This window comes from Gadus morhua, chromosome 11 (genome assembly GCF_902167405.1).
Source record: "Gadus morhua chromosome 11, gadMor3.0, whole genome shotgun sequence".
Taxonomy (NCBI): domain Eukaryota; kingdom Metazoa; phylum Chordata; class Actinopteri; order Gadiformes; family Gadidae; genus Gadus; species Gadus morhua.
The window spans coordinates 15,609,309-15,635,830 of NC_044058.1; the positions used below are offsets into that span (position 1 = coordinate 15,609,309).

General features: G+C 45.1%; 1 protein-coding gene across 2 annotated transcripts; it reads left to right on the forward strand.

Annotated features, from left to right (window-relative positions):
* The first annotated feature begins 195 nt into the window (after nt 1–195).
* On the forward strand, nt 196–18,808 carry ibtk (inhibitor of Bruton agammaglobulinemia tyrosine kinase). 2 transcript variants are annotated; one of them, XM_030369932.1, is made up of 29 exons: nt 196–367; nt 1,170–2,128; nt 2,339–2,435; nt 3,021–3,145; nt 4,660–4,770; nt 5,103–5,273; nt 5,841–5,958; nt 6,446–6,626; nt 6,778–6,901; nt 7,017–7,194; nt 7,522–7,678; nt 8,007–8,412; nt 8,758–9,017; nt 9,117–9,203; nt 9,352–9,434; nt 9,910–9,947; nt 10,044–10,140; nt 10,263–10,364; nt 10,793–10,910; nt 11,129–11,189; nt 11,764–11,894; nt 12,033–12,145; nt 12,600–12,745; nt 13,169–13,290; nt 13,696–13,794; nt 14,059–14,214; nt 14,564–14,767; nt 16,873–17,005; nt 17,739–18,808. In XM_030369932.1, exons 2-29 carry the CDS (start codon nt 1,805–1,807, stop codon nt 17,865–17,867), a joined length of 4,071 nt encoding a protein of 1,356 aa, XP_030225792.1. In that variant the 5' UTR covers nt 196–367; nt 1,170–1,804; the 3' UTR covers nt 17,868–18,808. The 2 variants fall into 2 exon arrangements, with proteins under 2 accessions (XP_030225792.1, XP_030225794.1); XM_030369934.1 differs by having other exon boundaries at nt 12,600–12,739.
* Nucleotides 18,809–26,522: the final 7,714 nt, after the last annotated feature.

Below are 26,522 nucleotides of genomic sequence, written 5' to 3' on the forward strand. Positions count from 1 at the left end.
CCCTCTCTCTTGCCAATAGAGCTCCCGTTCCAGGAGTTTGAGACGAGAACGGCTTGGAACCATGCTTGGAACGAGGTTTGGTGCGTTCGACGCATGGGTTCGACGATAGCTCCGACGCATCGAGGTGCGGCAGAACCAACCAATAGCGGTTGGGGACGCATCTGCCATCAACCACTGAGAAGCCTCCGTAGGACTGATTACCCCGCCTTTTAAATCCCAACCTTCCTCTTTCAACTGCATTTTGTACTGGCTCTTCCGACCACTATATATATATATATATAACAAGTATTTTGTATATTCAATGGAACAGAACGTATTCTGCGTGGATGCAAGACTCATGACCCGTGTCTGTATTTTGTAGCTTGAGGTGAGAACTGTTATTTGCATATGTATACGTATAAGACGGACTGTAGCCTGATAGCCAGTGCCTGCTAGCTTCATGTGTCAGCTGTCTGCTTATAGTAAACGTTGCATCATAGACCAAAACCACGACCCTCCCTCCGTGAAGTGGTTTATACGCCTCAGTGCAACTATACTGGTGGTCCTCTCAGTATGGTTTAGACTAGAGAGCCAAGTTTGAACCAGTCCAGATTCGTCCATACACAGACAACGTTGTCTTTCACGTGCATTCCACATGCTGTGTTGATGCTCCGGAGCGCTTGATCATCAGATGGAACCAATCGGTTGCAGAATAGCAGTGTTAAAGCCAGTCCCAGTTATCAATATCGGTTGTTGTTATACGTGTAGTGTGCTGCTGGGGCTAGCTACCGGTGCTAACTCATTAGCATGATACCTAATGTTGAACGAAATTTGATGAGATTATGTAATGTACTCGTATGGCGTAAGGACTGATAATCTGAAACGCACCACGCCACCTAACAACGACGACAACGAGTCTATTTGTTGGATAATGGGTGATCTCGTTAATCTTGACCCTTGGCTCCAAACTCAAATATTCAGCTCTAGATCTGACAGTATTTTGCATACGAAATGCAAAGTACTGTAAACTCTACTGCTACTTTACCCCTGGCACATTCAGTAGCAGATTTCCCTCACAACTTATGGGTATTTGTACCCTGTTCTCCCAGAAAGTTAAAACATGCAAACAATTATTATCTGTGTGCCACTTTCTTTTATAAATATTAATATCACTATTTGTTTTCTCTTAGGTTCTCAATTTAATTATGGAGTTCTAAAAAAACCATTGGATTTTGGGGGGGAAGGGCCCTTTCCCCTCAAGTTGGACGATTGGACTGCTGTGTAGTCCTATTATGTAAATATCAGAGGGTTGGTAAAATTGTTGCCTTTTGTAAATAATAACAATGCAAAAAAAAGTGAATTGAAATAGAAGTAATTTTTTGGTAACTGATTCAGGTGTTTGTACACATTTTTTTTATTAAAACCTATATCAATTAGTATATAATAAGCACTACATGGCGTTTTACACTACAAGTACCTTAGGTTGTACTTCATTGTCTGTTAGGATGGTGGACTGAGTTGAGCCAACAAGGCTCTGGGGTTGCTAGGGTGCAGTGAAATTTCAACACAAGCACAATTCTAGCACCCCAAAACTATCTCAACCTACCCCTTATTATTATTTCTATTTTAGTACTTCTTCATGAGTGCAGCTATTGAAAGTTTGAGATGAGGGACTCAGGTTAATGTTCAGGTTTTCATAATCACAAAGTATTCTTGGCATTATTTAGGGTTGATAGAGTTTGTGGCTGGTGGGTAACTTGCTGTCACTAGGTAAAAGCTGTTTGATAGTGAAGGGAAGCTTGGTGTTGTGCCTGGAGCCGCCGGGATGAGTCCGCTAATACCTGAATGCACAGCGAAGTGCCGCTCAACGCAACACGCGGACGAAGTGGTGGCGGTGCTGACCTGCTGCTCAGAGAAGCGTCTTCAGGCGTTTCTGAGCGCACACTGCTACAACGCAGCCACCCTGAAGGACGCCTTCGGACGCACGGCCCTGCATCTAGCGGCGTCAACGGGCAAGAAGGCCCTACTGGAGTGGCTGGTGGAGAGTAAGAACGCGGACCTGCTGGCTAAGGACAAGGAGTCTGGATGGACACCTTTGCACCGCAGTGTCTTCTATGGACAGATCCACTGCCTAATGGCTCTAGTCAAGGTAGGTGCTCATTGTTTAAATGGGGTTTGAGGCAATGGTAGAGGGCAAGAAATAGCCAAGGGCCCCTACAATGCAATCAAAGATACATGTTATCCAGGGTCTTGAATATTGTATATTTGAAGAAGGTAGCGTTGATATGAGAGACGAGATGCAAAACACAAGCTACTCTAAACCTTATAATAATAATTGTGTGTCCTTGTGCTGTTCCAGCATGGAGGTCTGCTGTCCTCACAGGACCGAGAGGGTCTCTCCGTCTTGGACTTAACTGTGAAGGACAGACCAGAACACGTGGTCTTCAAAAACACGGGTATTGTGTGTGATTATGTCTAGGGCTCTAATTAGTTTTATAGTCGATGACTGTAAAGATTACTTTTTTATTTATGATCTAGTAAAATTAATTACCGGTAGATGTTAAATGTCATAAATAATAAGGTTAGATCACAATTGGCAGAAGTGAAGTCTCAAATATGCTTGCTTTATCTGATACTGTTCCTTTTATAAAGATCCATTGTCCAAATATTTGAATTGAAAGGCAATTAAGAATCACATTTTTGTCCTATGTTCTTATTAAGTGATTTAAATGATTAATCGATTATCAATATATGATTAGATTAATTTACTGTTTTCTTTTACTGTTGACCGATTCATTTTCTTATGTATGCAGCCTTAATTACATCGTAAAGCAGTGATAAGCAATTTTCACTTCCCCCACTTTGATTATATTGTGTTTGTTTTTCATGCCAAATGCATGAAAACCATGAGACTCAATCAAAACACAATTTAATCCAAACAAAGTGGAGTGGGCAAAAAATGCTGATAGCAGTTTAAGAGGGTAGGGGCGCCAATGATGGTATTGCTCGGAATGTAAATATAATTTTCTTCCCTCTCCCAGACCCAATGGAGGTATACACATGGGGCAACAACACCAACTTCAGTCTAGGCCAGGGCAACCAGGAAAGCAGGCAGCACCCGGAACTTGTTGACTTCTTTGCGAGGAGTGGAGTTTACGTCAAGCAGGTAGCTTTGTTTGTTCAGTTTTTTTTTTGCCTTTCCTCAGGGAGCAAGGAACTGTTAACTACCAATCTATATAAGGTTGGGGGATATGGCTTTCACACCTTCAAATCTGTTCTCCTGTGGCGTTCTCGCTCTGCTACCTTGTACTCTGCATCAACTCTATAACAACGTGTTACATTTGAAAAATTGCCCCTCGGGTAAATCCAACGTGTTACCCAGGCCACCCTGCAAAACAGTCCGTCCCCTGATGCCTGTTTAGTAGCAAGCCCCTTGACGCGTAGAGACTATCCCAAAAAAATGGATATTGTTTTCTTTCTTCGAAGCACTGTCTGCTCTCGGAATTGAGAGCGCTTTTCAGGAGGACTAAGGTAGCCGAAAGGTTTTTTTTTGCTTGGATACCACCTAATGTTAACTCATTGCACTTAGGGCAAATTAGGTGGTTATTACTAATATGGTCACACTACAGGTAATTTAAAACCTTTTATAAGCACCAACAGTGTTTGCCTTTCAATACAGAACATGGCTGGCTAATGAGAAATTGGAGGCCATCTGTAAGTTCATTCTCCTAAGTGAAGGAGCGTACGGCAGGTGAATACACCTTCGGGGCCGGTTGGCCAAGTGCCTCATGTAAAGGTTAATTTCTATCATTGTGTAGACCACACCGTCTGGCTAATGCCACACTAGCCTGTCCTGCCAGCAGGGCTACAATTTCATGCCACTTGTCCTGTGCTTGCTCTTTATCAAGGGTTATTAAAGCTGTCGGTCACCGTGCCCGCGTCTCTTAATAGACTATTAACCGCTAGTTATTATTATTAATGGTTACAGTCAAATTATGTATGTATAGAAAATAAATGGCATAATAAAATGTCATTTTTTTAAACGTTTTCTGTTGATCCATTGAGCAGGTAAGCTATGGGCTGCCATGTGGTTGTTTCACACTAAAACTCAATGAATTGGTGCTTATTTTTGGAATGGGGGTGGGGTATTGGGGGATGGGTGACTTCCCCAACTTCATGATACTTATTGGGGGTCAGGTGGATCCCGTTTCACGGCCACCCGACAGCCGAGGGGTGCTCCGTGCACGGCCTCGGAGCCTTTGTCCTCTTCACCAATCTGGCAGGGGCTGGAGGTTAAATATTAATTCCACAATGACATGTTTTTAATTAAATGAGCCACCCTTGTGTGGGTGGATGTTCCCCTCTATGCGATACTCAAGGAAACATCACTACGGCCTTTTGAGTGCTCGATAGGAGCCATGTATTAGTAATGATGTTTGCTTTTCCACTTGGGACGCACTCTTTGTTGGCACTGCCTTTTACTATTACTACGAGTGAGCTTGGCCGTGGCCATGGAAAAAGATGGACGGGGGGGCAAGATATGGCCACCTCATTAGCAACAACAAAAGCAATATTTTCCTGAAGTTGAATATGTTAAACGGGCCACCCTCTATTATAACATATCAAGTGATGGCTGGTAGAATCATGTTTACTAATGTACAGGTGTCTTTGTCTCCCCAGGTGGTGCTGTCCAAGTTCCACTCTGTGTTCCTGTCCCAGAAAGGCCAGGTGTTCACCTGTGGACACGGTCAAGGTGGTCGCCTCGGGCACGGGGACGAACAGACATACCTGGTACAGACTGGACTAAATATAAAAGGGTGGTGTTGATTAATGTTGATGGGGTCTGCTTTTAAATGACTCTGATGGATGGCTCCAAAGGTCACCTTAAAGAATCCATTCAGCGGGGCTACTAATCCTCTGACGTATTTCCCCTTTCATCTGTTCTCTGCATTTGACTTTCGCCAATACTTGTACCCACCAGAGTTTTCCAATTGTCTCCTGACCTTTGGACTTGGGATTATAATTAAATTGCACCGCTGCTTAACCCGTGAAGGCCGATTAATACTCCTTGGCCCCGATATACATGCTTAGCGCCTGAGAGTCCTGCCGTTTGTCCTCCCCAGGTTCCCCGCATGGTGGAGGGCTTGACGTCCCACCACTGCACCCAGGTGGCCGCGGCCAAAGACCACACGGTGGTGCTCACCGAGGGGGGCTACGTCTACACATTTGGCCTCAACACCTTCCACCAGCTGGGCCTCTCTCCTCCGCCTGCCTCCGCTTACGTCCCGAAGCAGGTAGTGGAAGCGGGTGGTTTGTTGGGGTGGGGGGCAGGGGGGGAGATACGTTGTACAGTGAGATTCAGGCTGTTCTTGGAGTGTACCTCGGAAAGAACACACAGTGCGTACTTTACAACCGGCCGTTGACACAAGGGAATTGCTCTTGATGAGATCGGTGTATTGATTAGACGTTCATTACGTAGAGGGGTTAAGGATTTTTTTTAATGGTTGCATGTGGGGTAATGGTGTTAACAATTGATGTTTCTAGCAGCATTTTCAATGTTTTAAAAGAGAGCAAAATGTATTTTGAAATGCTGATAACAGGCTGGTTTTACAATAATTTCAAGAACTGCCATGTGTCTTAACTATAACCCCCGGGTCAAGTTCGAGCCAGTCCACCCGGTGCATCTGAAAGCATTCCTCCACGCAGCACTTTCTTAATACAGTACATTTTAGTTTTTTAAGGGTTATTCAATCAAAACATGTGATTTAACCGATTGGCTGCAATGTTAAGTATTGGCGCTGAGCCCATCCTTTTGGGAGGGTCCTGCTTCAGTGGTTTGAACTTTTAATTGCTGTGTGCAGGTGTTCTCAAAGAACCTGAAAGGCAGGACTGTGATTGGTGTGGCTGCCGGAAGGTTCCACACAGTACTGTGGACCAGGGAGGCTGTCTACACGATGGGCCTCAATGGAGGACACTTGGGTGAGGGTCAACATGTCAGGCCCTGTTAAAGGACCCCCTGTAGATCGATTGCAAATTGTCTGTGGAATTTCCCCCAGGTGTCTCAAACTTTCGGTATCTCACTATTCGATTCTCTCTATTCCCCCGATTCTCTCCATCCCCCCTATTCTCACTATTCGAGTCACGATTCAAAATGGATTCTCTGTTCAATACCTAAGGTTGCTGATTTCAAGGTCTGCTCTTGTGCGCTGTGTGCTAAGAAATGCGGGGTTGCAAATTGTGTCTTGAAAGCAGGATAAAGTGTGTACGATTATGTAGTCTTTATATATGAAAAAGTTGCATGAGATGATTGCAAAAGATGTTAACACATGAAGGAAGTGCAAGGTTTGAAAGTATTTACAACATTAACTTGATGTATTGCTTAACATTGATTTGACCACGGTGCTCATAGAGCCTGGTTGCTCGAGGGGTTAAGCAAGGCCTTGACGTCTGGTCGTACCCCTACCAGGTTACCTGCTGGACCCCAACGGGGAGAAGTGTGTGACGGCCCCGAGGCAGGTGTCTGCCCTGCACCACAAGGATGTCTCCATTGCCATGGTAGCGGCAAGTAACGGCGCCACCGTCGTTGCCACGGAGAAGGGCGACCTCTACCTGCTGGCCGACTACCAGTGCAAGAAGCTAGCGTCCAGGTGAGCGATGATGAGGGCTTGATCCTCGGCCATGCAGCTCAGTTTTGCGCTGCTGTTTCCAAAAGCAGTTCAATATTGATTAATGTTCAACAACCACGCTGATGTTGAGGGTTTTCTTCCTGCTTTAATTTACTGCGGCGGTCCCTGAAAGGCAACTGAACATCAAGAAAGTCCTGGTGAGTGGAGGCAGCCTGGATCACCGCGTGGCCCCACAGACGCTGAACGAGGGAGTGGGAGAGAAGATTGCCATTTTGGCCCTGGATGAAGCTGGAAGGGTGAGTGCGCCTCCCAACCAGGAACAGTTAAAATCATCCAATCATATTTTTGGCGGTTGAAGGAAGCGTTGGTGTGCAAACTCTTTTTGTTGTGGCGTTCCTCCCGTGTGTCTAGGTGTTCTGCTGGCGTTCCTTCAGCGGCTCAGTGCGACAGTGTAGGTGGGCGTACGGACGGCAGGTCTTTGTGTCCGACATCGCCCTCAGCAAGAACAACATGATGTTTGTCACCCAGGAGGGAGAGGGCTTTACCGGCGTCTGGGCTGGAGAATACAAGAAGTTTGATGGGAAGAAGGGTGAGGAACTGTTTGCTATGTGAAGCCTGAAGAACTCCAGGAAACAAGCACAGTCAATACGCTAAATATGTACCGGTTAAGCTATCAAACATTACACAACAGTAGAATGATTGCCGACAGGCATGACTGCAATGTCTTCAAACTGGTATAACTTGCCACACGGTTTAATAACATTCTCCGGTTTAGAACACATGTTGTTCATGCTAAAGGTAATATGCTTATGGTATAGATTTGAGTAATTGATTCCAATTCAGTTTTAAATGACTGAACTGCTGCTGTTTTGCAATGGGAGAAGCTGGAGGTTCACAGACCTCGGTTTTGTTCCAGATGGCAGTGTGGAGGTGTGCGGCGGCCATTCCAGCGCTGCCACGGTGTACGAACGCATTCGCCTGGAGAAGCTCCCGTATGTCCACCGAGCAGTCGGCATCACGTCGGACTCTAAAGGAAGCAACTTTGGAGTGCTACAGTCGGACCCAAAAACAAGGTAGGCATCAGGTCTCCATTTTTCCTCTTATTTTTACAAATCCATCTTCTGGATCAATGACACCTAATCTTGGGACATTCCTGCTATATGTTCTATCTATAAGATTCAATACTGTAATCACGGTCTGTCTCTGTCTAAACCGGGGTGAAAATAGAATGAAGCGCAATGATACTCATTTTGTAGAGGAAAGATATATATGCTCCTGGCCTTTTTTTTCCAAAGCGGATCAATAAAAGCTCTCCAGCTCATCAGAAAAAGATGGAATGGGGAAAAACAAATCCCTTCTCCATCTTAATCCCTAACTGTTTTCCTCGTTCCTTCTCCGCAGCCTGTTTGAGATCCCCATCGTGTCCCCGTCCTCCTTCTCCCAACACTTCGGCTGCCTGTTGCAGGAGGCCGACGAGACGGACAGCATCCACGACGTGACGCTGCAGGCCAGCGACCGCACCTTCCCCGCCCACAAGTACATCCTGTCAATGAGGTCCGAGTTCTTCCGGAAGCTGTTCATGTGCGAAGGCGGCGGCGGCGGCATGGAGGAGGCGGAGGCAGACGGCGAGGTGCAGGTGAGCGAGGACGCGGTGGGCTGCGACCTGGTCCTCCTGGAGAAGATACCCGCAGACATGCTGGAGCACGCCCTCAGCTTCATCTACACCGACTCCTGTGAGCTGCTGCTGCACGGTACCAGGCCCACGGGCTCGGTGGCCACGCCGGACCACAGCCACTACCAGGACCAGGTATGGAGATGTGGAAGAAGGGATTTCAAAGGGGTTTTATTGTTTTTCAAAGTGGAGCCATCTTTCTAATTGCGGTTACGTAGTGACTGCACTGAATGTTTCTTCCCGATATTATAGCAGACATGTGCACGAGGTAATCATCAAATCCTAAATGTCTGAATCCTTTAGTTCTAAAAATAATGTAGGCATATGAACTAGATTTTTTTTTACATTAAATTAACTTAATAAACATTTATACATGTTTTTGCTATGTCTTCAGCAAATTGAATTGAACATGTCCATTGAAAACCTTCTAGATTAAATGGAAGTGGTGGCTATTCAGTCGTGACCCATCTCCCGGTCCAGGACACGGAGCAGGAGAGGCTGATCAGCAGTCTGCAGGAGATGGATTTGAGGGGTCGCTCGGCCCTGGACGTCTACCGCTCCCTGGTCCCCGGCAGCCAAAGAGACGCCGACAAGACCAAGAAAAATGCCCCCAAGCCCGGCAAGAAGGCCAAGGGGGCCAGAGGCGACGACAAGGCCGGAGCCAACGGGGGAGGCTCCAACCCTGTGAAGGCCTTACAGGGCATCGCCAAAAAGCTTGGTCTGGCCAGTCTGTCTGCAAGGTGCGGGGAGCAGCAAGACCTGCCTACTGGGGGGGTTTCTACAAAATAATTGAGTTAATGGAGATCAATAATCTTGCTTTTCTTACATGGCTCCTGCAGACTGGACGGAGTCAAGTATGAAAACGGGAGGATCAACGTTGTTCACAAAAAGACGGGCAACAAACTCAAGTTCAACCAGAAAAAGTGGCAAGTGTGACTTCTGCATTTTATTTTTCTTCCATGTCACCGCATGGTCACCGTCGGTTTACTAAAGTGAGTGACACATTAACAATATATTTTTAACCCGGAATAAATGTTATATTTCTTTACTTTTCCTTCCCCCGCCCTCCCCCAGCGCATACCTATGTGACGTCACTCTGAAGTCTGAAGAAGGAAAAGAGTTTCGCTGTCACAAGAGTGTGCTGTGTGCCCGACTAGGTAAAACCCTTTTTTCTTATTTTGTAAGGAAAACCAAACCCTAAGACGACTACTCTTGGATGTATAGTGATGTATTGGGTAACATAGAAGGGCTATGGATTGATCCGGGGGCAAATGCTTTATTTGTGACTAGTAGTTGTAGTTTCCCAGGAAATGTCAGTCACATGGTCTAGGACAACCCCCCGATCTGATTGTAGTGAGCTGAGATGGAGAGAACCAGAACAGAAAATGTAAATTTTGATAGTGGAACCAGACTTTCTTAAACAACAAAGTTTGGTTTTCCTTTTAAATGTTTTTGTACCTTCTTCCAGCTCCTACTGTAACATCCATGTTGAATACAAACCAATGTTTTCATTTCATTACTCTTTTTATGTTTTGGGTTTCTACAAGGGCCCTACAATATTTTAAGGCACTTTTAGAGATGGTTATAGGTGTTCTGTTCATTGTGTGTAACCCATGTCTTGTTATTTTACAGAATACTTCCAAAGTATGCTTGGAAATCCATGGGTTGAGGTATGAAGATTACTTTATTGAACACATTGTGTATATAGCAGTATTATTTCCTTTTCAGTGACTCTAAGAAATACTTTTGTCTTGTGCCCCCTTCAGGCAGCTTCGTGTACTGCACTAGAAATGCCAACAAGCTCAGAAATTCTGCAGGTCATTCTGGAGTATGTTTACACTGACGAATCCCCCACCATCAAAGGTGTGTTATTAAGCGCTATGCTGCACATTTCAAATAGTGTATTATTTAATATTGCATTATATTCAATCTGTAACGTTATGCCTTGTTTGTTCTCACTGAATGTCCTTTGCTCTGTCCCTCAGAGTGTCTGAATGTAGAGTTTGTGTGCAGCGTCCTGGTGGTGGCTGACCAGCTGCTCATCACACGTCTCAAGGAGATGAGTGAGACTGCCATCACAGAGAACTGTAGGTCACTTTATCAGCTTCTCCTATCGTACCATCATGTCTTTTAACAGTGCGCGAGTTTCGCTGCATATTTTTAGCATGCCCAAAACATCGATATAATTATTAATTTAAAAGGAGGAACGCCCACGGAGTATGAATGTAGCACAACATGTTGTTGTTTTTCTGCAGCCATGCTACACATAGGTGTCCATCTAGATGTGTTATGGATAGATTAGCCATCCAGGCTGTACAGTCCAGTGGGTGGGCTGAAAGACTGATCTATCGAGCATGCATATAGATGGAAACTTCCACTTGTGATGAGACGGGGCAGGGCTAATCTCAATCACAGCTTGTTGACAAATGGGTGCCCTTTTTTATCCTATTTTTTGTGTCTTGCATCGGTCAGTTTTGCGCTTTGTTCTTCACCTTTTTTGTTTTTCTGTGGTCAGTGACCCTGAAGAATGCTGCAGAGCTGCTGGAGTTTGCAGCCATGTACAATGCTGAGCAGCTGAAGCTGTCCTGCCTCCAGTTCATTGCCCTCAACATGGCCGCACTCCTGGAAGCCAAGTGAGTGGCCACAAGAAGGATCTGAATTTCATGCAGTCATTTGTTTGTTCTGCCAAGTCAGGCTGTGGGGAGAAATGCATTGGTCAGGGGGGACAAAAGGTATGGCAATCTGCTTCTGGCCGCGTGATAGATAACAATCACCTCCTTAGCAAGACTTCTTGGCATAGTTTGAATATCATGGGAATCGTGTGTGTGTGTGTGTGTGTGTGTGTGTTCAGAGCGCTTGATGTTCTCAGTGATGAAGTGTTGCTGGAGCTGTCTGCATCCTACAGGCGGATGGTGAGTCATCTCCCGGGTTGACCCCACACACACCCTGCTAGGACTCTGGAGTTCAACAGCGCAAACAACAATAGTTTGTTTTATGTCGAATAATGATAATCAAATGTTTGTTCAAATGTGTTATGATTTCTCTCTTGACTGGCATTCTTTGAACGGTGGCTATTAAAGGAGCAGTAGGCTATATTTCTGTAAAATAATTAAGTCAAATTTCTCTTAACATTCGAGGAGTTAACTCTTAATGTAAATCCAAATAGCTGTGGCTAAGAGATGGGGGATTTCTTCTTTTCAAATTCTTGTCAGTTTCTGAAATCCACCTTAAATCTTGCGTACTGCTCCATTTAATGTATTCAGATGTGTGCAGTATGCAGGCTTAGCGTTTTGCTGATTGCACCTTGATGGTACTGCTGGTCTGCTATTCATCAGCTGCACTGCCCCCTGGAAGTTACTGTTTGGGTTAATGGTCCGTGCGTTGGTCGTATTCCGTCGGAGCATTCATGCGTGTCAAATCAGCCCGTTATCCGGCGGGTTGGCCGATGTCTTCCGCTGAGCTCTTCACTCTGTTGCGTGTGATCAGATCCCAGCCATGCAGAAGAGAGTCATTACGCCCTACCTAGATGCCCCAGACCTCCGCCCATACGAGGAGGAGGACTCGGAGTCTGTTGTGTTCAGTCCCAAAACACAAAGCGAATTGGAACCCTCCTGCAGGTTGGCCCCGCTAGAAACGCTAATTTATTGTACCGCAAAAAATCTTCATTTGGTTACCAAGTCTAATCCCAGACCAGGTTTCCTTTGTTAAAAAACAATGAAATGGTGGCTCACCGGAGGGAAATGCTTCCCCCTCAGAGAAACTCTGTTGAAGAAGGCCAAGGTGAAGGCTAAGAAGAAACCACGACGACGATCGGAAAGTTCCGGAGGTTACACCATCTCCGATAGGATCCAGTGTCCTCCCGTGGCAGGTATGATTAACACATCTCATTTAAAGTGAGATTGGTTGTTAGGCTGCCGTTCACACTGCTCTCCCGCCTCGTCCACAGGTACATCATCGTCTCACGGAAAAGCCCCAACTTAAATTGAAATTCGACCATGAATCCAATCAATTATTTGGCCTACGATGACATTACAATGAATCACGTGTGATTTTCTCGCTCTCGGAAATTCAATTTTAATAACCATTCTCCGGGGTGATTTTTCACACCACCGAACCCGGCTATTATTCGGCAATGGCCTTCCTATCTCCTTTCGTCCAGTTTTAGATGGATTTGGGTTATTCTCAGGGGAACCAATTGCTTGTGCCTGCAGCCTCCTCAACCCCCCCCCCTCCCCAAATACATTCACAACAACAAAATAATACTAAAACCTATGGCATGCAATAATGAAGTGTGCGGTTCTATTTGTGTCTTTTGTCCTCAGTGGTCGCCCCGTGCCTGGTGACGTCCTGCGTCGCCACCTCCAGTGACTCGCTGCAGGAGCTAATGACCTCTGACTCAGACGGCAGCTTTACCGGGGCCGCCAGCCCCCGAGATCTGCAGTCACCCGTCTTCCACGACAAGGTCGAGGTCTCTGAAGGCATTACCAGCCATTCATTCTTAGTCTACGGAAGTTTTTCCGTGAAATTTATTTTTCAGCACTATTCTCTAAGTTTTCTATGATTGAGTAAAGGCATTCTCTATTCTGCTGCACAGGACTGTCTGATCACTCCCCCCCCCACCCCCACACACACGCACACATATAATTTCTTCAATTGACAATATTTTCGATAGTGTGGACAACCAACAATCATTGAGAAAATCTATCTCTTTTAGTGTGGACACGGCTAAAGTTGTCACCCTCCAAGAAATACATTTTCGTGAATCCATCAATTTTGTGTTTCGAAAGAAAGTGTGTCGGGGCTCTTTCCCGATGTCAATACAAAGAGTGGACTGTATCCTGCTCAATATCGCTCCAGTATTATAACAGCGTGGCTTGACCCCGGGTGACAGGTGGAGAAGGCCGTCTGTCAGAAGGCGCTGACCGTGCCCTGCTCCCCGACCTCGCTGGACAACGGACTTCACTGCTCTCCCGGTAGCGCAGCACCAGAACCCATCCCCAAGACCCGGGCCAGGTAAGACCTCATCCCCTTCCTGCTGAGACCAATATTCAAACCCACTCTTGATCCAGTGGAACATATGAGCAGGGGTTTGGTAAGACCTCATCCCCATCCTTCTGAGACTGATACTAAAACCCACTCCTGGTCCAGTGGAACATATGAGCATGGTTTGGTAAGGCGGATCCCTCCTTTTTATATCCTTTTATTTAAATTCCAATACTCATCCCGAGAGAAATTCATAAGGGACTATTGACTCTGGGCCGAGTCGGTATTGACTACTTGACGGGGAGATGTGGACCTTCTGTCCAGATTCCTGTCTACACTACACTGCCTCTGGAGGGGTGGGGGGGAGACAGATACACGGACCAACAACAATAGATGCTTTCCCAAACCTGAAGAGTGCTTCTCTCCCCTGGCCAGGCTTGCAGGTCCATTACCGATCTTGGACCTCAGAACCATCATGCACATGGAGGCTGGCTCTTTTCCCGCACCTGGAGCCACGCCCAGAAGCCCTGGAAGGTTTGGGGAAATATTTTAATTTCATGCTTTTTTGTCTCTTTGTCTTGTCATTTCTTGAGTAACTAAGCAGCAGTTTGACAATACGGCAACAAAGTAATATTACTCCCGAAGATGCATTAGGATTAATCAGTCTAGGCTCATTCTGCTGGTGTTTATTTGTTATTTATAGGCCTTTATCTTTGTCGCTACTGTCTAGGAACCAAAATCAAGAGCTTGAATATCTCCTAAAAATAAAATATGTGTTTGTGTGTTTTTTGGCTCCAGTGTGGGCGGTAGCAGTAAGCTGTCCCCTGTCCCAGCCAAGCTGTCCCAGAAGCAGAGAAAGATGATCGCCCAGGCTGCCAAGGAACCCCCCAGGGAACCGGGCGTGTCCAGAGCCGTCGCTGTGGTGACCCCCTCTAAGGGCGGAGCCATGGCCTGGTGGGAGAAATATGACAGAAGAGAGGGACTTCTAATACAATACCACTTTATTGCCCAACCAATCTGGAAAATTGCCCTCTGCTTAATTGGGATTGACATTAACAAACAAATATATTACACATATTTATATATGACCCAAATAAACATTAAAAGAGACATTGCAAACATTACAAAACAATTAAAAAGCAGCCATACGATGCAGTTATCCGTGATCAGTGGTGTTCGGATACCGACCCTAAATATAAAATATGCACATAACTTAACGTGGAAGTGAATTGGTGTGCTGACTTTTTTTTTGTTAGAACTCCCTTGTAATCAGAAACCAATCTTCTCCCACCCCTGTCTCCAGGGCAACACCAGTGAAGTCGGCCCCTGCCTCCCGGTCTTTCCGGGACCTCCTGGCAGAGGAGGAGAGCATTGTGGGTAGTGGAGCGGGGCAGATGAGTGGGGGCAGCGACGGCCAAGCAACACAAGGGAGCCCGGTTACCATGACGACCCAGAGAAGGGTCACTTTCAAATGTGCTGAACCAAGTGAGCTTGAAAAAACGTCTGGGTAGGTGACCACACACAGTCAAACTTACACACACAAAAAAACACACCCAGTTACACACAAACACACATTCTCACACTCTCTCACATTCTCTCGCATTCGGAGTGTATTATATAACACACACACACTCTACAAAATGAGCGTACTCTGAATCAAAGCATTGTTCAGCACGTTTTGGAGGGACTAGCTAGGAGAGATCTGCGCTGAGACGATCAAAGTTGTAGTCATGGGCCTATAACGTAACAATACAAACGGTTGTGGCTACAATTAAACCAGCATTTGCAGCAACTAGCTATAAATACTTAAGAATTTTGGGGAGGGGCAGACTCTTTATTTTGTATTTAGAATATTGCATATCTTCAACTTTCATTACAATTGTTTCATAGTTATATTCAATGTCTAAATAATAACAACAATCACAGATCCAGAAAGAGAGTCCTTGACAGCTGAAGCACATGGGGACCTTTTTTGTCCACTGGATGGCAATGTTGAGGTGTTAACTAATGTATATGGCTGTTGAGAATGTAATGGGGGGATTTGTATTTATTTAAATGCGTTTTTTTTTCAAAAGCAAATCAATAAAATGTTGTCGCTAAAAAAGCTAATCTGCACACATTCTACTTTAAGTTTAGTATCCAACAAAATCCGCTTGGTGTGACGCTTTATTCTCTGAGCTGTATGCTGGATAGACGCAGAAGGGACACGCACAAGCACACACACTGATAGTTTGTGTCTTAGGGGCTGGTTGGGGATTACAATGACAATTGACTTTCACTCCGGCCATCGTTGTCAACCCCCCCCCGATAATAACACGCCTGAGCCATGGGCAGTCCATGGAGAACCATGACTGAATTGGATAGGGCAGCCGACTGTTGATCTGCAGACCTGCGTTCCGTTTAACTTGCTGTCTTTCATGTGCATGAATGCATGTTGACCAGGGTAGAAACTATATCGTCTTAGATGCGGTACTATCGATGGGGCTAAAAAAAATAAAATCTAGCCTACTACTCTTCTACTCAACTGAAAGTAGATTTTAGCTCTTGAGCGTTTGAATTGATTATATGCATTTGATGTATAACTAAGTTATTATACCGCCATGCACATCTCTCAAAGTCTCAAAAATCCAAATATGTATTTGTTCTACAAAGTCATATTTTCATGTCAATTGAGATTGATAAATGTTTAAACACGGAAAAACTGTAGTTTACTCTTTTTTTACAGAGATATGTAAAACCCCCCCAAATTTCGCAATTCCTATATTTTTATTGCCCCGAGACCCTCTTCATTTCTGACTCTGGTCCAGCTTCATATTCAGCGATCGTATCATTTATATATATATTGAGGCTGAAGGAATTGAGATAAATTCAAAGCGAGGGTTGGTGATGATGGACACATATTCTGTGTTTTTCTGTTGATGCTAACAATTCCGTGAGAATCCGTAGGCGACCCAGTTTACACCCCGAAAACATCCATAGTGCTCAGAGCAGCTGGGGTGGTGGTGAAACCAGTGATGGTAATCACAATCGATAAGGGCAAGGGCGCGTGTCACAACACATCACTGAGGAGGATGTGCAGGATCCCAGTGTGTCTGGATGAGCTCAGGAGGCTAGCGGGTTCGGCACTAAAGAAAGGGAACTGCATGCCTAGCAACATTATTATCAGAGAGAAACTGTCCACACCCCAAACCATCCGGAATGTGCCACCGTTGCCAAATCGAAAGTCATCAAACCACCTATTTTCCATTCCCCTAAATAAAAATGTCTATCTTTTTTTTTAGATTCACTGCCAACAACACACACACACCCGCCTGTCTGCATTGGTTTACTCAAAGCTGGTGCCGGTGTCTCCCAGGGCGTGCCACCCAAAATAAAATCCATAGTTGCCGTGCACATACTGTGCGCCATCACCGGTCTCATGCAGGGTTTATACGACGATTTGTTGCGTGTCACGCGCCTCTGATATTTTTTTATTGTCCGTGTGCAGAGCGCAAGCACTGCGTGAAGTAGCATTGTTACGGCAACCACTATAAATGGCATGGCCGTGCGTGGAAAGCACACCACGGCCACTGAATCACGCTAACACGTCTGTCGGCCTCTCTCTCCCCCTAGGCCATGGGTGCTGGGAGCGGTGGGCAGCCCCCCCCGGGCCTCCACCGTCCCCTTCACCGCCATCCTGGAGGAGGAGAAGCAGCAGGAGGCCGCTCTGATCCGCAGCCGGGAGAAGCCCCTGGCGCTCATCCAGGTGTGTGTGTGTGTGTGTGTGTGTGTGTGTGTGTGTGTGTGTGTGTGTGTGTGTGTGTGTGTGTGTGTGTGTGTGTGTGTGTGTGTGTGTGTGTGTGTGTGTGTGTGTGTGTGTGTGTGTGTGTGTGAAGTGCAGGTATGGAAAGCTGTGGAATTTGATTGTCATTTCCATGGATTTGCAATTCATGTATCAATATCCTGATGTACTGCACTTCAAGAGATCTTTAGATTCAAGTCTGGGAAACATTGACTGAATAATGTGAAGAAACCCTATTTATGTGTGCTCAGGCTTGTGTTTCGGTGTAAGTTTGTCTCATTCATACTTTGACTGCAAAGGGACCAGGAGGGCGTCATTGGATTCCATATTTAGCATTGCTGAATACGTACACCAGAAATAATGTGTCTGAGGCGCGACAAACATCCCCTCTAGGATGTTTGTCTTTTGTGTTTTTATGGCCGCCGACTTTGGGACACTTCCGTGTCACTGTCAACAGCTCAAGGGAAAGAGAACCTCACAATTCAATCAAGTCTTCCTCCTCTTTTAGGGGCCACTGCTAGCGATTATGTCCAGAGCTCTGATTAGCATTCTGCATTCAATGTCATCAGTTTCGTAACCCCTCTGCAAAACCAAAGCGGTCCTTCATAGTGGTTCCAGGGTTTCTGACACAGCCGTCCTCATCTCTACATGAAACACGACTCATCCTCCCGCGTCCCCGCTCCTCTTGTCCGTCTAGATCGAGGAGTGTGCCATCCAGCAGCTGCTGATCCACTACAAAGCGCGGGACAACCCAGACGAGCTGATCGTGGTGGAGCGGTCGTCGATGGGTCCGATCGCCACGCCCACCTGGAACAAACAACACTGACGACGATCGCCCTGCAGTCAGGTGAAACGCAGGGCCCCCCCTGTCCCACCCCTCCCCAGCCCACCTCACGCTAGATTGCACACGGGCTCCATGGCGACGCTGCAACTGCAAGCCCTGTAGACCCGAGCTGAGACATCAGCTGTTATGTGTGTGTGTGTGTGTGTGGTCCAAGTAATAGAATGCAGACGCTAACTTTTTCCCCAATTGTTAAAGGAATGTGATGCAAGAGAAGAATATAATGCATACTACAATACTTGTAGCAACAGGGGTTTTGGAGGACATGGTGGGGGTCAAGTTTACCACTGTTAGTGTTTAGCGATGTTGGTCTGCCAAAGATTGTCAGTGCTGGAGTCTATTAGGTCTATTGAGAAGCACATCAGCCAGATGTGTGCAGGTAGTCGAGGAGTGCCATGTGTATATACAGATGTGTCAAGAGTGAGACTGTGCCACCTGCAAACTATTGAGAAAGTCGGTTTTTTCCCCTCCCCATACAACTTGTAATCTTAGCTCTATTTATTTTACAGTCAACAGTAGTAATAGGTCATGCTGGACCAGAAGCCCATAGTTTGCTTGAATCTTGATGAATTGGTCTCTTGTGTTATAAGTCCAGCAGATGCTCACGGTAGACTTACTATATTAATAAGAGCAAGTTATGTGCCTTTACCGCATGTACACAGACCTGTGTGTGTGTGTGTGTGTATGTGTATACAGCATTTAACAAACCCGACATAACCACATGATTTCATTGGTTGCTCCTCTTCGTTTATTCTCCTGGAGCTGATTGATTCTAAAGCTGGATAAGTACATTCTACATGGTTACATGCCCTCCATTCCATGATGACTTTACTGCAGGACTCTAGTTGACTTTGTGAGCAGAAGACTTGTAGCTGTGCAAAGCAAACGCCATTCAATAAAAAGAGCCCCTTTGTAGGGAAAAGCTGTCCCTTGTCTCTGTTTTAATTCGATTACCGATGCGCTTTAGAGTAGCAGACTGGATAAAATGGACCAGATTTAACATTGAACTTTTTTCCCTTTTTCTGGCAGCTCCTTAATTGCAGCGAGTTTCCCGAGACTCGATATGTCGCTGAATAAAAAGCGAATAATATATAAAAAATGTTTCATCACATCTAATAAAGATAACATTTCATTTTGCATTCATCTACTGATTCTTCATCTCCTCTGCATGAGCAAATGATGAAGTCATTATGAAGTCCTAGCCTCTGATTAGAGATAATAACCTTGCTCTGGGAAGTGAGTGTGACAACTGAGGGCCTCTATGGCCGTAATTAGAAGAGCACCAAATTAGAAGTCAGAGATGGTTTGTGTGTGAATAATAATTTTGACTCATTAGAATACTTGCACTAAATGACACCATAATCAAAGACTAAAGGTGCCTAGAGTTGACACCCACCCTCTGCCATGTTATATCTAGTATTTCATAATGGAAATGGCGCAAAGGCAGCCAAGTAATAATGTATAGCTTAAAATTAATTAATTCATAGTGCATAAAAATGTAAGACTTGTGGGTGAGAGATGGCAGGACTCCAGATTTAATATCAATCCTGTTTCCAAGACAATTGTGAAAAAAAACGTATTGATCAGTCAAAGCAAACTAATGCATCAGGGCGTTATCAACTTCATGATTTAGGAGCAAAGAGTGTGGAAGCCCCAGTCAACCCAGCTAACTTACTAAACCAGTCTACTAGTAAAAACGCCAACTTAACCAGTGTTCTATCCCTAACTAAACCAGTCCACTAGTAATAACCCTAATTCAAACCCTAACTCGACTAGTCTACTGACGTCAACTAAACCTGTCTACTGACCCTAACTTAACCAAATTAAATGTTCAACTAACCCTAATTAAACAAGTCTATCATGCCTAATTAAACCCCTATAATAGTCTACTAACCCAAATGAAACCATTATAGTTACCCAAACCGAATCCTTTGCTTCTTCAACTAAAACCCTTTTCCAGAGAGGTGGTTTGCTATTGGCTGTGCACGTTCAGCTACCGTTGCCCTCAACTCAGGGAATTTAAACACGGAGGGAGCTCTTCAATTTCCAGACCGCATCTTGGATACGCCGCACAATGAGATATGTTCAACCCATTACTCTACGTGCCCTTATTTTGGGGGGCATAGTGTAGCCTGAAGTCATAAAAGAGATTGGTGTGAAAGAAAATAAATGCATATTTTATTTTACAAACTGTTGGTGTAGAAGAGTGGAATAGAGACTTCTTATTGGATTCCTGTCCAGACAGATGGTAAAATCATGGAGGCGGTTGTACAAACAGTGAATATACTCACCCTGTATCTGTTTATGGAGTAGGTGGGAAGGGACCAGGCGGCTAATGTAGAACTCTGAACTGCCTCCCACAAGTCCAACTGCCTTGTCAATACATCTTGATTCTTCGTGGTGCTGAGGATGCTCTTTTGATTGATTGGGGGGCAAAAGCTGTGATATCCATTATCAGGATAAACTACTGTAATCGTTAACTGTTTACAGTATGATACCCTTGCAGCTTTTAAATGAATTATAAAAGCTACAACTTTTTTATTTGATTTAGTGTTTTGGCCTTTATCAGCTGATCTTTAATAATTATGTTCCCTGTGAGGTTTGGTTTACTGGCAGATTAGCTTGACTAACACTACATCTAAAGTTGTGTTGACTTGAGTCTTACTCTGTAATTAAAGGGCATATGAACAGGATGTATCTCATCAGCCATCATGCAAATCTACGGGATATGGTCTCTTCCTATTGGCTCGCTAAACAGATTGGATTGATGAATCCTTCTTTTCCTGGAAAATAATAATTAGTTCAGGCTTCCCATGTAGTTGTGGCTTTCCTGTTTTTAGCGGATACCTTTGAAACACGTCTTCCGGCATTTCCTTATTCCCTGGCTTAGAACTTCTATCTTATTATTGTTAGGGTGTCTATTATTTGCCATCGGTACAAGCAACGTAAATACTGGCTATGAATGAATTGTTCCGTAACTCCCTATTCTCCAGGGAACGCTTTAGTACACCATAGACAAGGAATATCCATCTGGACTATGTGTATTGGTCGCATAGACAAGCCGATAACTATGAAACCTATTACTATGCTATTATGCATCATGGTATACAGTGCTGAATAAGTGTGCATCATTTCGCTGTGCATTATGGCTATTAGGTAGTGCCTATAGGGCAAAAGTAGCACCGTTTGAACAGAGCCACTGCATACACTATTCAGCAGAAATGTGGTCACGTCACTGCAGCAAAATGACAGTACATGCCATTTCAATTGGCCTTGTACGCAAGGCAGCATACATTGCCTTTGCATTAACTAGCGGATATCTGGCAGCTGTTTCCCCAAGCTCTCTGTGGTTACATTTCGTGTTGTAGGTACTGGTTACACTAGTTAACATCTTTAAAACAGCTAAGTACCTTGGCAGAGAAGAACCAATGAACTGACCCATCACCCTCATCTCACTCTCTGGCAGAGGATGCACCCCCATGATTCCTGATTTAAGAGTTATTCATACGCGTCTCAGACTAAGACGCGTGGCTCCCACCAATCCCATTCCTTCCCATCGAGTGGACACGGAGCCTGTTAGCACGGGATTAGCTAACGGCTCCACCGCCGCTCCTTAGCTCTCAGCTGGCAAATTCACTAAGTCCATAGGTGCTCCTCCCAAGGAAGGATATTAGTCTTGCTGAACGTGTCGGCCGCACTTCGCCTCCTCGTCTTGTCTCTGCCACCCGGTGACTTCTTCTTGACCCCCACCGTGTGCTTGATTTGATGCGTTAAATAGGCACGTGTTTCCTGGCCGGGGTTCTGGTCTTGGGATCTCCCTGCATGGACGGATTTCTGGCTGTTGCTAGGAAGACATCCGTTGACTGCAATCCTGCTTTTATTTTTTATTAATGTGTTTGTTTGTTTGAGGCTTGTCTCACAGATCAGACTTTAGACTTTAGACTTTAGACTTTCAGACTTCTAGAGTTTTGATGGACGAAAAGCTAAAATCTTTGAGAACGGGCGTTTCTTTTTCTTTTGCTTCATCGTTCTTTCAATCAAGTTGCTGGCAGCGGGCAACAGTTGGCGCGTAAATAGCGAATATTGGGGTCATCCCTATGTTCCCCAGGTCCTATGTTCCCCAGGTGCGAAGGGTTAGGGTCAGGTTTAGGGTTAGGGTGAGGGTTAACCCTAAACACAACCCTAACCCTAACCAATCGGAGGAGAGCCATTCTAACAGGCGAAAAAGGCGGTACTTGCCCCAACCATCCTACGAAAAAATGATTCGCTCGCCAGATCCTATGTTCCCTGGTCACATACAAAGCGGGGAACAAAGGACCCGGGGAACATTGGACCCGGGGAACATAGGTACGCTCCCCGAAAATTTGGCCAGCACTAGTAAAGTGTAAATCGTGTCAGTAAGGTTAGAAATTTGCTAACTGTAGACTAACCACTTTAGAAACACAGGTTTATAGCCCCTTCCGAATACTTCATTCCCCAAGCATGAATAGGCTACTTAGAATTGTGAAACTGTTTGGACAGGGAAAGGCACTTAAAATACTTGGCAGGTGATTGGATGAACCATCTGTCTTATCAAGTTTTCCCTATTTCACCTAGTTACTCATAGGACACTGATTGGGCCGAACTACTGACGCCTGACAAGAGAGATAATTTTTCTTGATCGTAACCTCATGAATCCAGCTGCTTTGCAAGGTTAGTAAACCACAGCTTATCAAAACAAAACCCACTAAAATCCTTCTTTGCAGATAACAACTCCATAGGGTCGTGTTTTAACAATCCCACTCATCCACTCATCAATCCATGTGGAGTCTCCAGTGGCCATTAGCTCCCTAAATGGTTTCAGCAGATTCCTGATCTTTTTTCTGGCTACCGTTGGATTAAAAAAAAAACGTTGCGTGTCATGGATCACAAACACCCCATAATAAGGGGTCCTGGGGGAGCCTCTCCGGCCCGTCACTCTATCTGCCCAGGGGACCTGACACCACTTCAGATTACAGAGTGCATGGTAAAAAACAGTGCAGGTACCATGCACAAACATGCATACACACACATGCACACATATTCACACACAAATTGTACACACAGATACGGACACAAATAAAACACACACACACACACATAAATAAAACACAACCAAACACACATGCATACACACACAAACACATGTAAAAAAACATCTGCGTTATTGTGACAGATTCCTAGTCTAGCAGCAGCAAGAAAGCAGGTTCCTTCCTTTTTTTCTCACTCCGACTCTGGAAATCCAATTCAATCCACAAGCTCTTGATCCGCAACCAAAACCAACTATGCCGTCAGCAGCTGTAGTATTTATCCATAGCGCAAACTAACTCAAGCCACCTGGAAATGCAGTTAGCTCATTGGTGATGGCCGTGAAGGCAAGCGAAAGTTGAGACGACAGAGAGACGACAGGCCGTCTAACGGACAGGTTAGAGGCCACGATGAACAGAGATGAAATGGAGAAGATGATGATAGCACTGGACATATTTTTATTGTCATTTGCAGTTTTGTGATGCATTTTAATTCAAAGCATTTCATCCAGTTTTGAGTCAATATCCCCCCCCCCCCAAAAAAAAGCCACCATGTTTATTAGAGCACAATGTAACTATCTGAGGTAGTGTGTTTCTTTTCAGCGTTCAGTTTTCCAGCCCAATGGACGAAGTTTTCACACAGCAAGAAGATTCACCTTCTTCCAACCCTAAAACTGACAGGAAAGTGGTTTGGAGAGATAATGCCTAAATATATGAGCACAGTTTTAAGATGGATCTCAACATAACATGTCAAAATTCAGATAATTTGAGCCTCTGCTGACAGGTCTGATCCAGCAGCTGAGGAGACTGATCAGTTTTCACTATGGGGACACAATTGTGAATGAATTGAGTTTCTCCTCTTATTTTTCTTTCCATCTTGTGACACGCAGACACCCGCAGCAGCAGATGTTTCCGCCTCGCCTGGGTGATCTTCTCCGTCCCCACTTTGCAGCTCATCAACGTTCACTTTCCCCTGGTTACTCATCCCTGCTGCCTAATGAGCGCAATCGTCTGCTCTCTAAAGTGAGGTCAACAGAGGGCTCCTCTGATTGGCTCCTAATGAGATAGAAATTAAAGAAGTGGTGCCGGGAGTACTTCCAGACCCCAATGTTTTACCCCGGGTAATCCCAGGCAGACGGTGGCTACCCATGCATCTTATGTGACACATTAGTACCCTAATTGAATAAAAAGAAGGGGGCGGCTTCAGCCCTACTCGAATGAACAGCAGCGCAGAAGTGTTGTGAGAGGCATAGCTCGTCTGAAGAGGCTCACAGCGGATGCATCTTTGCCCTGGGCGAAATTGAGCCAAGGACGCGCAGGCCAGAGTGGATGTAGGCCTACTTAAGTGCATCAACCTTGTGGTTATTGGATGCTTAGACTCGTAAATGATCAAAGCAGGGCAAGACGGGTTTATTTTTTTGTGGGGTTCTAAGTTTCCAGCAGGACCCAGATAATAGGCAGCTCCCGTAGGGACGCTCGACCCGATGAGAGATAAATCCACCTCGCACAGCCAGCTCACCGGCGTTGGAACACAAACCTGGGCTCCCATTTCGCAATTTAATAGGCCGAAATGTTCCAAAAAATGTTGATGGTCCCCGGAGGTGAGCTATGTGTGACAGTGAAAGATGTTTTTATAAGGTAGCAGGGATCAGACCTTCCTGATCCCTTTATGCCAGAGCTTGCCACACTCATGCACTGGGAAACTGTAAGTGGACACATTCCCAACTAATCTAATTTTTAGGATGTCAACAGTATTTTGGTGCAGTAGAGTAAGGGACGACGGGAGACAGAGCCCTTTGGGGAGTTTCCATCCTAAATCCTAAATCAACTTGAACACACAAGCTGCTCCTGGGACGGTGGGGAGAGGGGAAGGGGGGTTCTGAAGCAGTCGTCCGGATAACTTTGCTCGATCCTTATAAATTACAATCGAAAAATAGTAAATGGAACAGTATGAACGAAAACTGTTGAGATTGAGGAGAAAACACAGAGACAGTTTGAGAGAAAACAGATACACAAGTGCAGAAAAAAAAAGCCTACGGACAAAATATTGACGACGGGTCAATGAATTTGACCTTGAGGTGGCTGGGTGTGATGCTACCATGGCTCCTGGGCACCTGATCACTGGGGCTTCATGGCTATTTAATCGTATTACGAATGGGTCCATGGTTAGATCTCTGATTTACCACTTAAGATGGCTCATGTACAAGCACACTGGAGTTCAAGAGCCAGCCAATCCATACTTACCTTCATTCCACACCTGGGAAACACATTGGTGAAACCGGCATTCTGTCCATTGGAGCAAAGTGATAGTTCCACGCACTTTTCCAGATGTGAAATTCTATTACACAGAGATGTGACCTCGATGACGCCTGCCAATCAACAGACAGTTCTAAGAAGCAAAAGTAAAAGGAAAAAGGGCTCACCACACAACTATAATAGCTACTCAATGTGCGATAAATGTGTGCTAACAGGTTGAAAGCGCATACTAAAGTTTGGAAAAGCCACAAGAGCAACGGTGTGATTGTATCATATAGACATATACTACCACCACCCACTTAATCTGCCTTGACTTGCTTTATACTTGTAGTGCCCCAGGATGCCTAGGGGAGGCGCTTCACCACTCAGACGCTAGACGTGCTGAATAGGCCATGAAGTTAAGACCAAGCCATATAGTAAATGAGATAATCTGGGTTTAAAGAGCTGGGAGTGGTGACGCAGGGCTTTACGTTGCCCTAATGGATACTCAGTGACACCTGCCCTCTCCCTGACTACCACAGCCTTCCTTGCCCAACTTCCTTAGGCCAGCTGTGGGGCGCTGCATTCAAATCTCACCCCTGGCCCTTCCCGACCGCCAGAGAGGACGTTAACTACATAATAAAGATACAACGGCATTCAGGGCTCTGATTAAACCGACATGGCCATCAGCGGCTTTTGTATGATGTAATCGATTGGAGAATGATAAAAAGCCTGATTTTCCAACCCCTTTTCCATCATCAAAGGCATGTCTTGGGGAGACTGTGTTAAGATGGTTCTTTGACAGCCCACTCCCATTAATCTCCCTCTCACTCTATATGTCTGTCCTTCTATTTTTCTTTCGATTTAAGCTTCTCAGCTGTTAACAGTATGTGCTCTCTCTTCTGGCATGATGAGGATAGAAGCATACGAAGGGTATCTTTGGATCCGGTTTTTATTACAGTCTTTGATCCGTTGCTGTAGCTCAAAGCATCTGGGAAGATTTCTGCAAATACATCAACTTAAAAGGGTCAACCAATGCTATTTAAAAAATAAAAAGAGCATGATGCTATAAAATGGAATATACACTACGGTCTTACTAGACAGGATATTGACCAGTGAGATGTCATTCGTTGATTTGATGAACTATTGTACACAAATGTGGAAAATTGCTTCACAGGTTGGTTACAACACATCCAAGTAAATCACAATAATACTGGTGGTCTTTCAAGTAATCTTAAGTGCATGACCTTTTGAGTTTAGGGGTCTAAAATAGATATGCTTCATTATGGAGGATTATGGTGAGGGAAGAGGATTGGTGTAGGCCTACACCCCACTGTCGTGCTGTATAATTTTGCTACCG